Genomic DNA, 13,028 nt, shown 5'->3' on the forward strand with positions numbered 1-13,028 from the left:
GCCTTGGTTTGAATAGGTCCACATATGCACACGTGACTGCCAGTGAAGTCCCCCTAACAGATAAATGGCTTCCCTGCAATCCAGAGCCACTTGCTGCTGGAGGAGTGGGGGAAAGGAAGGGGAGCAGTATGCTGGAAGCTCTGTCACCACTGCTACGAATCTCAAGAGGATGATATGGCTCAAAATAATGAGCCATAGGAGACACTGACTACTGCATATAAGAGTTTAGAAAAGCTCACATATAGAATATGAAAATGGGAGTTCTATATGCATTGATTATTTAGGAATAATGTTTCTTTGTCTTTGCACAAAGACCAGCAACACCGGATCAGCGTGGACCTCAGGGAATCAAACTATCTCTCTGTATTTTATCTACCAGCCCCAAAAGGCAGTGCTCCCGAGATGCTACAATAATTATAACAGGTGCTATCTGAGATCTTAAATTGGTTTTCCCAGGGCTCTTCAAATTGGAAAGTATCTAAAACTAATGTGAATTCTCCGAGAGTACTCAGACAAGGGTCTTCAATCTTAGCAGTCCTGGCTTTTATAATTCTTTGGATAATTTTGAATAATTCTTTGTCGTGAGGGACTGTTCCGTGTATCATAGAATATGTGGCAGCATCTCTGGCCTCTACCTACTACATATATGCCATTAGTAGACATCCACTCCCACGTTGTGACAGTTAAAAATGTCTCCAAATATCCCCAAGGTGCAAAAATCCTCCTGGCTGGGAACGTAGAGATTTTATTAAGACATAGAATCTGATTCAATATGTCTATGGTGGAGTCGGAGATACTGTACTTCTAACAAGCTGCTGGTCCTAGACTATACTTTGCATAGCAAGAATCTGAAACAGGCTTAACCCACAGCTGCACAATGCAATCATCTGAGAAGCTTTTTAAAATTCCAACACCTACTAGGTCATAACCAAGCTGAATTATAATCCCTGGGGATAAAATTAAGGCATGAGGATTATTTTAACAGTTGCCAGATGATACCAATGTACAGCCAAGGATGAGAAATCTGACCTAGAAAGAGTAGCCTGTCTCCTCCTCATTCTTGCAACTGGATTTGAGTATAAACAGGCATTTAAGAATGAGAAAACGATTATTTTACTCACTGCAGTATCAATGTTGGTTGTGCTTAACTTTCAGAATGACTCAGAAGATTCTTAGAGAGCTGTAACACCAGAAAATAATTCCCAATATGCTTCAATATCTGTGCTTTCGGCATAAGGAGGGAAGCAATTAATTCCTATTTCACTTTGAAGTTTGGAAGATATATAGAGACCTAATTGTAAAAGATATCACATGAAAGGTTTTATTTTCAATGATTCTTGAATGCTGAGTTGTTTTATTTTTAGTTTTAGCAGTAATGGGTTTGGAATTGAACCCCAGAGTGTTCTACCACTGCTATATCTACAGTCCTTTTTAACTTTTTTTTTTTTTTTTTTGATACAGGATCTCCAAATAAAAGTTGCCAAAGCTGGCTTCAAACTTGGAATTCTTCAACCTCAGTCTCTCAAGAAACCAGAATTACAGGAGCATACTACCACACCCAGTTGATTATATTACTTTGTGTGTGGTGGTAGGGAGAGTACTGGAGATTGAACTCAGGGGCATTTTACCTCTGAACTACAACCTAGGTGCCAAGACATCCTGCTGCCTCGGCATCTATGTGTTGAGACCCCACTCCACATAGTTATTCGGCAAAAACGCCCCGAGAAAGAGGTGTTGTCTCTGGCCAATATATCCCCCACTTTTAGATACCCTTCATGACTATTAATGATTCCTTTTAACTTTCTACACGAATTGCTCCGGTGATGTGAAATTAGGACTATGAAATTGAGTCCGTGGAAATAAACTAATAATTTGTCTAAACGTCCTTGGCTTTGCTCAATAGTAAGGAAAAAACTGGCCAGAACTCAGATGCTGTGATAAGCATTCCAGCTGCAGCAATCACAAAGGGTCTCCGACCCTCACTCCTATCACTAGGTTAAGCTATTAACTCCGGTAACCGGTAACTCCTATCACTAGGTTAAGCTATTAACTCCGGTAACCGGTAACCGATAGCTCAGTTTAAGGAAACTTTGTTTACCCTTGAGATCCTGCCTAGAGACAGAGAAGATAAAATTTTGTGTGTGACTTCGAAGCAATTTAGTTGATGAACAACTTAGTTGCCAAAATACAATAGAGCCAAGGAGAAAGATTGTTGACCTTTACGCCCAGTGTGAGCGTTCCCGAGACAGGGAGAATGCCGCATGGCTAGAAATGAAAATGACAAAATAAAGGACAGATATTCTAAATATATATGTATGAAGGAAAGGAAATACCATAAGAGTAAGAAAGCACTTTTTCATGAAGAAGGGCTTATCATAAGAAAGTCCCAACTGAGAAAGAAAGGAATTAGAAGGTTAAGAGCAGGTTGCAGAGGGCTTGTGACAGGGAAATGGATTATTAAAGATGGTTAGACTTTTAATAGGCTCGTTGTCTAAAGAAGAGTGTTCAGCAGTTAAGGAAATACATCTGACAGTTAAAACCAAGAACTTTGTGGTGTTGTTTGTGGTATTTTGTCTACCAAACTGTGTTGTGAGTTTGCTTAAGCTTTCAGATTTAGAAGGTAAAATGCCAACACCTGGAGAAACTCTATCACATCCACCTGAATCACCACATCTCCCCACACTTGCTATATGGAACTGAGCACAAAAGATGGAAAGTTCCAGGAAAGTTAAAGAAGATTCCCCGAGAAGCCTCCAAGCCTTGGGTGTGCCCGTTTTCTTCTGAAAGATTGCCCTTTGGAACTGCTTGACTGTAAGATCTGGGAGAGAGCCGGAGTTAATCCCTTGAAAGCCAAAAGCCAGCTGAAAACCGGACTAGTTTTTTTACCTCTGTTTACGTGTCATTCACTATTGTTTCACAGTGATTACATTCACTTCCTCTCCTCTTACTATTAACTTTACTGGTGAAGGGTATAAATTTCTTGGAGTTTTTGTAATAAAGTGTCATTGGCTCAAGAAGCCTTGGTCCACCTCAGATTCTTTCCAAAGCGCCGTACCTAAAAACTTAAGGAATTCATAGAGGGGAAAGAATCGCTGCAGATAAGTTTCTGCAGAACTCCACCTGCCTTTTGCCCCATCTTTCTGAGGATTTGACCGGGAGCTGACAATAACGACCCAACTGAGATTAGTCGGCAACACCCAGGCCTATTTTATTTTTAAATTTTGAAAGCTGGGCATGGTGGCACACACTTGTAATTCCAGCACTTGGGAGGCTGAGACAGGAGGATTGTGTAAGTTCAAAGCCAGCCTTAGCTACTTAGTAAGGCTCTCAGCAACTCACTGAGACCCTGTTTCTAAATAAAATATAAAATAGGCCTGGGAATGTAGCCCAGAGGTAGAAGGCCCCTGGGTTCCACCCCTAATACCACACGAAAAATAAATAAATTTTGAAAAAGGGTCGCACCAAGATGCAGAGGGCCTCGATTAAATTGCTGAGGCTAGCCGGGTGTGGTGGCACACACTTGTAATCCCAATACTTGGGAGGCTGAGACAGGAGGATCGCACAGGTTTGAAGCCAGCCTCAGCTACTTACTGAGGCTCTCAGCAACTTAGTGAGACCCTGTTTCCAAATAAAATAGAAAATAGGTCTGGGAGTATAGCCCGAAGGTAGAAAGCCTCTGGGTTCAATCTCCAGCACCACAAAAAAAAAAAAAAAAAAAAAAAAAAATTGCTGAGGATGGCCACAAACCTTCAATCCTATCTTGGCCTCTTAAGTGCTAAGATTATATGCATATGCCAGCATGCCTAAGTATGTTAAAGATTCAGATTTAGGGTATTTACGTATCTAGCTGGGGACAGCAAGACACACAGCCAATCCTAATATTTGGGAGGCTGAGACAGAAGGATGACAGGTTCAAAGTCAGCCTCAGCAACTTTGATTCTTGTTTTAAATTTTTTTTTAAGTGTTTTTAAGGAGGCTGGGCGTGGTGGCACACACTTGTAATCCCTGCACTTGGGAGATGGAGACAGGAGGATTGCCCAGGTTCGAAGCCAGCCGCGCTGGCTTAAGAGACCCTGTTTCCAAATTTTAAAAAAAGTATAAAATAGGTCTGGGAGTGTAGCCCAGAGGTAGAATGGTTTCCAGGAACCCCAATACCACCCCTCCCAAAAAAAAGAAAAAGTGTTTTCAAGGGTCTAGGGTATAGTTCAGTGGTAGAATACCTCTGGGTTCAATCCCCAATAACACAGGGTAAAAAAAAAGAAATTTTATGGGCTTGATACTAATTTTTCCTAGAGAAAAATGACATCATGTGCCAGGTGGTGGCACAAGCCTATAGTCCCAGTACTTGGGAGGTTGAAATAGGAGGATCACAGGTTTCAATCCCCAGTACAAAAGGAAAAAAAAAAAAAAAAAAAAAAAAAAGAAGAACATAATGTCTGAGATTTTCTCTGAAATACTCCAGTTGGAAAAGGTAAATGAGAGAGACTGTGGTTTATAGTTAAAACTGGAAAAATACTAATAATTGTTAAAATTGGATGATGAGTACAATGAAACTATTTCGGTGAGTTTCATAGTTATCATACTATTCTTTCTACTCTTATAGATGTTTGAAAAACATTTTTTTAATTTTTTTGGGGGGTGTACTGGGGTTCCTGGAAACCCTTCTACCTCCGAGCTACACTCCCAGACCTAATATATATATATATATGTACACATATCTATACACACACATACACACACACACACACACACACACACACACACACACACACACACATTTTTTTTTAACAGGGTCTCTTAAGCCAGCGCGGTTGGCTTTGAACCTGTGCAATCCTCCTGTCTACGTCTTCCAAGTGCGGGGATTACAAGCGTGCGCCACCAAACCTGGCTTAAAATTTTTTTACATCTGAAATATAGTCTTCTATTAAGATCATCCCCCAAAAAAGGCATATAATTTTTTTTTAGATTGCTTAAGTTTCCTTAAAGGCATTATCCATGAAAAAGTAAACTTCCATTTTCTGACATATTCTAGAGCTTTATACATTCAAAAGAATTTGTTTATATAGCCTCCTCAGTGGAAAAAATAAAAGTGCCTAAGTAAAGCATTGTTTGTTTAAAAAAAAAATTTAGCTAAGGTCCGAACCTTGCAAGTTGGAAAACAGAAAAAACAAATATAAATCATAAATGATGAGACATGGTACTGAATCAGAAGCAAAGCTGACTCTGATCCTTGCCTAAGACTGCACTCAGAGACAACAGTTGCCTCTGAGGCATTCGTGTCTCTGAGGCATTCATGCCTCTGTCTCTCGGAAAAAAATATAGGTATAAACTATAAATTAAGCATCTGGAAGAGCTAAAGTGATCCAACATCCAACATCAGAAATCTTTTTGTGTGTGTGTGGGGGGGGGGACTGGGAATTGAGCCCCAAGGCATTCTACCTCCTGGCTATATCCTCAGCAACCCCCCTTATTTTTTGGTGGTGCTGGGGATTGAATGCAGGGGCATTCTACCTCTGAACTACATCTCCAGCCCTACTTTTAACTCTTTATTATAAAACAAGGTCTCACTAAGTTGCAGAGGGTCTCACTAAATAGCCGAGGCTGTCTGTGAGCCCAGATCCTCTTGTCTAAGTCTCCCAAGTACTGGCATTCCAAGCAAAGGCCACCACACTCAGGTCTCAGACTTTTTATGTTTTGAAAAAGGTTCTCACTAGGTTGCTGAGAGTGTTGCTGAGGCCAGTCTCAAACCTGCAATCCTCCTCTCTTAGCTTCCCAAGTACTGAGATTATAAATGTGCCTGTAATTCTGAACAATCATGCCCAGTTCAAAATCTTGACGATTATATGATATTTATTTCATATGGTTGAGGATGATGTGATGCTACAGGTTTTTAGGTAAAAAGAAAACCGTATGTTTACTTCATTTTTATGGCAGAACCAGATTTCCATGTTGGAGAACTGCTTTTTTGTTTTGTTTTTCAGCATTGGGGATTGAACCCCAGGGGCATTCTACCACCATGCTATATTCTCAGCTCTTATTTTTTATTCTTTATTTTGAAACAGGGTCTCACTAAATTGTGGTGGGACTCACTAAGTTGCTGAGGCTGGCCATGAACCTGAGATCCTCCTGTCTCAGCCTCCCAAGTACTGGTACTACAGGCATGCGCCATCACGCCCCACTCAGAGAAGTTTAAAGTAGGGAAAACTGCGCCATCATGCCCTGCTCATAGAACTTTAAAGTAGTGAAAACTGGTACTCTTTTGTGGTACTGGGGGTGGAACCCAAGGGCTTTTCTACCTCCAGGCTATACCCTCAGACCTATTTTATATTTTATTTGGAAACAGGGTCTCACTAAGTTGCTGGGAGCCTCACCAAGTACCTGAGACTAGCTTTGAACCTGCATGATCCTCCTGTCTCAGCCTCCCAAGCACTGGGATTACAAGCATGCGCCACCACGCCCGGCTTACCCCAGCCCTATTTTATTTTTATTTTGAAACAGGGTCTTGCTAGGTATTTGACAGTCTCACTACTTGCTGAGGCTGTCCTTGAACCTGCAATCCTCTTGTCTTAGCCTCCCCAATACTAGCATGGGCGCACACTACCATGCCCAGCTAGAGTAATAATATGTGTGTTGGGGGGGGGGGTTACTGGGGGTGAAACCCAGGGACTCTTCTACTTCCAGGCTATACTCCCAGACCTATTTTATACTTTATTTGGAAACAGGGTCTCACTAAGTTGTTGAGAGCCTCATTCAGTAGCTGAGCCTGGCTTCAAACCTGTGCAATTCTCCTATCTCAGCCTCCCAAGTGCTGGGATTACAAGCGTGAGTCACCACGCCCAACTTAAAATAATAATTTTTAAAGAGGACATCCAACAGACATCAGAAAAGAATTACTTTCAAGTATACATAAATATAAAATAAATACAATATTTACATTGATGCTAAAATAACAGGTATGAAAAACGTTACATAATGTTTAATGTCCAGATAAAAAAAAGAACACTAAAACAAAAGACTTCACTCTTAATTCATGTATTTCTTACCAATGAAATTAACTCCTCCATTGTTTGCCTGTTGTTTCTGTGATGTACAGAAAGCTCTGTTACACAATCATCATCAAGATGAATAAGCTACAAAAAAGAATTTTATAAACTTTATTAACAAAAATTACAAACATAATTTTAATAATACTTTATAAAACCAAACACATATGTAAAAACGACATGAATTTAACTTTACAGTATGAATCAAAATTCATTATTGTGTGTGTGTGTGTGTGTGTGTGTGTGTGTGTGTGTGTGTGTAACTGGGGATCAAACCCAAGGGTGCTCTACCTCTGAACTACACTGTTTCTTTCATTTTTTTTTTCTTTTCTTTTTTTTTTTTTTGCAGATCTGGGGATTGGAACCCAAGGGCACTCGACCTCTGAGCTACACCCCCTGCCCTATTTTTTAATCTTTATTTTGAAACCAGGTCTCACTGAGTTGCGGAGGGCCTCACTAAGTAGCTGAGGCTGTCTGCGAACTACGATCCTCGGGTCTCAGCCTCCCAAATGCTGGGATTACAAATGTGCGCTACCACGCCCAGCTTACATCATTTCATATTTTGAAACAGGGTCTCACCAAGATGGTAAGGGTCTTGTTAAGTTGCTGGTGTACTATTCTCTAATCTACCATCCTCCTGTCTCAGCCCAGTACTATGATTACAGGTGTGCACCACATCTGGCTATAATTTTTTTTATGGTGTTGAGTATTGAACCCAGGGCCTCACTTGTTTTAGGTCAGTGTTCTTACCACTGAGCAATCCCCAACCCAATAATCCTCATAATTTTAAAAGATGTTATCAGATGACATTAGGCATTTTAAGAAGATGATTTCTTTCCCAGTTTTTCATATGCCCCCTCATCACATGATCAATTGTCAAAACTCCTTTGCACAGCAAATGGACTTGTACCCCCCTCCCTACTGCAAGAAATGCAGTGACATTTTCATCACAGATCAACCATCCAGGCATCAAAAATCAATGGCTATACAATTGGCTAAAAAGAAAGATATATGGTAGTCAATGCAAGGAGCCCTTGTAATGGTGTCATAGGTGCTGCAGTTGTCACCATGTTGAAAATAGAACCATCACCTAAATATCAGTTTACTTAAGGATGGAAATTATTCACGCATTCATATCTCTGCGTGACAGACCTCACCAAAAATGGGGCCAGAAATAAATTTAAAAAGGATCACTGAGAACAAAAAGGAAGGAATGGCCTGGCCTCAAACAATTCAGAAGATCACATGTGAAGAGAATTATAAGGAATGTAATTTTCAAGTTTCTCTTTCCAAAGTAAGACATCCTCTTCACAACAGCCCCAGGAAGTGATGTTTGACTTTCTGCTTCAAGTAGTCTCCTGCAGGGAACTCGGAAGAGCTGGGATGGTTAGCTTCTCCTGTTGCCTGAGGTCTGTCTCCCTGTGATCTCTATCCACTCTGAGTCCACGCAGCGTGGCAGCTAACAGGTTTTGGCATTAGATGACCTTGGCATCATTTTATAATCATATGACCTTGAGCATGTCACTACACCTCTCTAAGCCTCTATAAGTTTCATCACCTGTAAAAGAGAGATGGTGTATCCCTTGCAATATATATAAAATATAGGGAGTAACCAGGATATCTAAACAGATTAAGCCATTAAAAAATAGCTATTTTTGGCCGGGTGTGGTGGCGCACGCTTGTAATCCCCACGCTTGGGAGGCAGAAACAGTAGGATCGTGCAGGTTCGAAGACAGCCTCAGCTACTTAGTGAGGCTCTCAGCAACTGAGTGAGACCCTGTTTCCAAATAAAATATAAAATAGGTCTGGGAGTATAGCCCAGAGGTAGAAAGCATCTGGGTTCCACCCCTAGTACCACCAAAAAAAAAAAAAAAAAGCTATTTTTTTTTTACCAACAATCAATTTCTTCTTTGATATAACATCCTTTCTGAAATTTTAATATAATAGTCAATCTTTCCTCTTCAACTTTTCTCTCTTCCAGTTTCTTTAACCAGTCTTAAAGATTAACTATTCTTACCATTCTATCACTTTCTTTAGATCGAACACGCAAGATTGTCATTGACCTTCAAGATCAGGTCAGAACCACATAACATGAAAGGGAGGCTTGCTCAGCACAGAGAGAACAACATCATGACCTTCCCCCTTTTTTTTTTCTTTTTTTTGGTGTTGGTACTGGGGTTCCTGGAAACCCTTCGGGCTTCACTCCCAGACCTATTTTATATTTTTATTTGGAAACAAGGTCTCTTAAGCCAGCAAGGCTGGCTTCGAATCAGCGTGATCCTCCTGTCTCCACCTCCCAAGCACGGGGATTACAAGCGTGCGCCATCATGCCCAGCATGACCTTCCCTTTTGCAGAACACCACACTATTAACAGTGAACTCAAGATGGAGTCATTGTGCCATTACAGAAGGAGAGAAACAATGCCCTTGCTGAGGCTTAAAAGTGGTATCTCACTAAAATTCATTGCTGAAATCTAATCACCAATGTGACAGCATAAGGAAGTGAGGCATTTGGAAGGCGATTAGGCCAGAGTGGGCCCCATCCTCATGAACGACATCAGTATACTCAGAGTCCCCAAAGAGATCCCTTGCCCTCCACCATGGCGGGCTGCAGTGCAAGGGAACCGACTAAAAGAATGCAGGCCAAGCCGCATGTGGTGGCACACACCTGTAATCCAGTACTTGGGAGGCTGAGATGGGGGATTACAGGTTTGAGGATAACCTCAGCAAGTAGTGAGACTCTCATCGACCTAGTGACACTCTGTTTTATTTAAAATAAAAAATAAGAGCCAGGTGTGGTGGTACACGCTTGTAATCCCAGCATTTGGGAAGCTGAGACAGGAGGATCAAGGTTCACAGCCAGCCTCAGCTACTTAGTGAGGCCCTTTGCAACTCAATGAGACTCTGTTTCAAAATAAATAAAAAATAGGGCTGAGGGTATAGCTCTGAGGTAGAAGGACCCTGGATTCCATACCCAGTACCACAAATACATACATACATATATACATACATACATACATACATACATACATACATAAGTACATAATAAAATAGGACTGGGGTGTAGCTCGGAAGTATAATGCTTCTGGGTTAAATCCCCAGTACCATACACACAAACACACACACACACACACACACACACACACACACACACGCAGGCCATCAACAGACACAAAATAGGGCAGTGCCTTGATCTTGACTTCCTAGCCTCCAGAACTCTAAGAAATAAATTTCTTACCCAATATATAGTATTTTGTTGCAATAGCTGGAACCGAGTGACACAAATTTGCACTATTGGCTGTACAGCACAACCCCATGGGTTACAGGGAAAATAGTGGCCATAGAGGCTTATATTGGTGGAACTGTGGAAGAATAAGTTTTCATTGATTTGCTTTGAGCCTGGCAGTTCCCGGTACTATAGAATTTCCCATTTAATGATCCCAACTTCCAAAGCACAAATAGTTTAACACCAAGTTGGGTTTGGGATTTTGTGGGGGTTTTTGGTACTGGGGGTTAAACCCAGGGGCATTCTACTTCCAAGCTATACCCCCAGTCCTTTTTATATTTTTATTTTGGAGCAGAGTCTCACTAAGTTGCTGAGGTCTTGCTAAACTGCTTACCGCTGTCCTAAAACCTATCCTTGAACCTGCGATCTTCTTGTCTCCACCTCCCAAGTGCTGGCTTACAGGCCTGGACCACCACACACAGCCCAAGTGAGGATCCTTTATTCAGTATCATCACTGCTCAAGCAGGAAGACAAAGATTTTGAATTTCTCTTAAGAAAACCATCTCTCTTCTTAGACTCCTGCTCTATACCTTTACCAAAAGCAATGCATGTGAAAGGGAAGAAGGGTAAGAAGGAGGTGCTGTGCTTTCTGCTGGACTCCTGAAATGGAAAGATGAATAGAGTGGGGCGAAAAAAGACATCAAGGTCTGAAAAACACGGCTTCTCTCCAGCTGGGTTTTCCAAAGGGGCTCAATACTTTATGTGTCCTGAATTCTCAGTCACACATACTCAAGTTAGGTTAAGAAGAAAATGCATACCCCGAAACTAGCCAATTATTTTGAATTATCTGTGCCTGTTACATCTCCTGTTCACTAGTGCAGAAAATGGAATTGAATAAAACTTCTATTCGAAACAATAGTTAGGTACTAGAGCTGTGAATGGAAATGGCAAGAGATCATACATAGTTATAGCATCTATATCTTAAATATCAATGTAAATCTGAATTACTTCTTATAGCTCAGTGAGTGTGTGTGTGTGTGTGTGTGTGTGTGTGTGTGTGTGTGTGTTGCTATGGATTGGACCAAGGGGCATTCCCCAGCCCTTTTATTTATTTATTTACTCAGGCTGGCCTTGAACCTATGATCCTTCCATCTCCAACTCCCAAGTACTGGGATTATAGGTTTGTACCACCACAACCAGCTTATACTCCATTTTTTGTAAAACACAATGCTGAAAAAGAAAAACAAGTATTTGAAAAGCAACAACTCCATATACCTCTTCTGTATATAACTCATTTGTCTTTGCAATAGCTCTATGTATAGTAGGCTAAGCAGAGAAATGACCTAATATGATCTATAAAATTTAACTATAAATGGCAAGACATGACCCAAACATGCATAAGAAACTGACATTAAAATACCTATACTAGAGATTTCCAGGAAGATGGAGGTGGCCACAGTTGCATTGGTGACTACGGCCACAGCAGCAATACCTGGCAGCAGCCAAATAGGACAGGTATTCCTCTGAGAAACCCCGGACATCACATTTTGGTTTAATATCTGATTGAGACAATATATAGAGACATTTATAGCCATCACTTCCTAACAATATAAGAAAGAAGAGATGGACCAAGATGGCAGAGATGGTGGCGGCGGCGGCAGCCAATAGCCATCACTTCCTAACAATATAAGAAAGAAGAGATGGACCAAGATGGCAGAGATGGTGGCGGCGGCGGCAGCCAGTATTCGGGAGAGGTTGATAAAAACCAATCCAACCCGCCTTGAACTGTTGGAGAAATCTCCCCCAAAAAAGGACTGCTCCTGCCCCACATGCTCAGGAATTCTGGACAACATACTATATAAGAAAAATGCTCAGGAGGAGGGCCAAGATGGCAGTGGTGGCAGCAACGGCCAGTATCGGGGAGAGGCAGATAGATTAATTCTAATCCACCCTGAACATCTGAGGAAATCTTCCCCAAAAGTAGACTGCACCTGCCCCACATGCTTAGGAACTCTGGACAACATACTATGTAAGAAAAATGTCCGGGGAGCATCAGATGGAACCCTGCATAGTCAGATCAGCCAGCGCCATGCATTCCAGGAGCCAAGGGCACTCCTAGCTGCCGTGCTCCTCGGCGCAGCACTGGGACAGGGTGCGCTCAGAGCAGCAGAACCCGCTCTCCATAGTGAAGCTGTGACCCTCTGGTCTTGGTAGGGAGATAAAACACAATGCTACTAAGTACTTGGGCCCCCAACTCCTGCAAAAGACACATATTGTTTTCTTTTATTAAAAAATATTGAGCCGGGCATGGTGGCACACGCTTATAATCCCTGTGCTTGGGAGGCGGAGACAGGAGGACAGTGCAGGTTCAAAGCCAGCCATGCTGGCTTAGGAGACCCTGTTTCCAAATTTAAAAAAATATTTAAAAAATAGGTCCAGGAATGTAGCCCAGAGGTAGAAGGGCTTCCAGAAACCCCAGTACCACCAAAAAAAAAAAAAAAAAAAAAAAGAGGAAGGAGCCAAGATGTTGGCGGCTGCAGACGCCACTGCGACCATGACAATAGTTGGCAGTGGCCAAATAGGACGTGTATTCCTCTGAGAAACCCTGGACATCAGATTTGGGTTTAATATCTGATTGGGACAACATATACATTTATAGCTATGACTTCCTACCTAAAATATAAGACAGAAGAGATGACCAAGATGGCAGAGACGGCGGCAACAGCAGCAGCGGCAACCAATATTCAGGAGAGCTAAATA

The 13,028-nt window shown here is 41.6% G+C and overlaps 1 protein-coding gene across 9 annotated transcripts in view; it reads right to left on the reverse strand.

The window, feature by feature from the left end:
• Nucleotides 1-13,028, reverse strand: part of MELK (maternal embryonic leucine zipper kinase) — a gene marked incomplete at both ends in the record, with an annotated part of 101,820 nt that overhangs the window by 43,818 nt on the left and 44,974 nt on the right. For all 9 annotated transcript variants that reach the window (XM_080709600.1, XM_080709597.1, XM_080709598.1 and 6 more), the window contains one exon: nt 7,044-7,130. In XM_080709600.1, the coding sequence (XP_080565726.1) occupies nt 7,044-7,130 (87 nt within the window). The remainder of the gene's footprint in view (nt 1-7,043; nt 7,131-13,028) is intronic.

Source organism: Muscardinus avellanarius (assembly GCF_963383645.1).
Source record: "Muscardinus avellanarius genome assembly, chromosome: 13".
Taxonomy (NCBI): Eukaryota; Metazoa; Chordata; class Mammalia; order Rodentia; family Gliridae; genus Muscardinus; species Muscardinus avellanarius.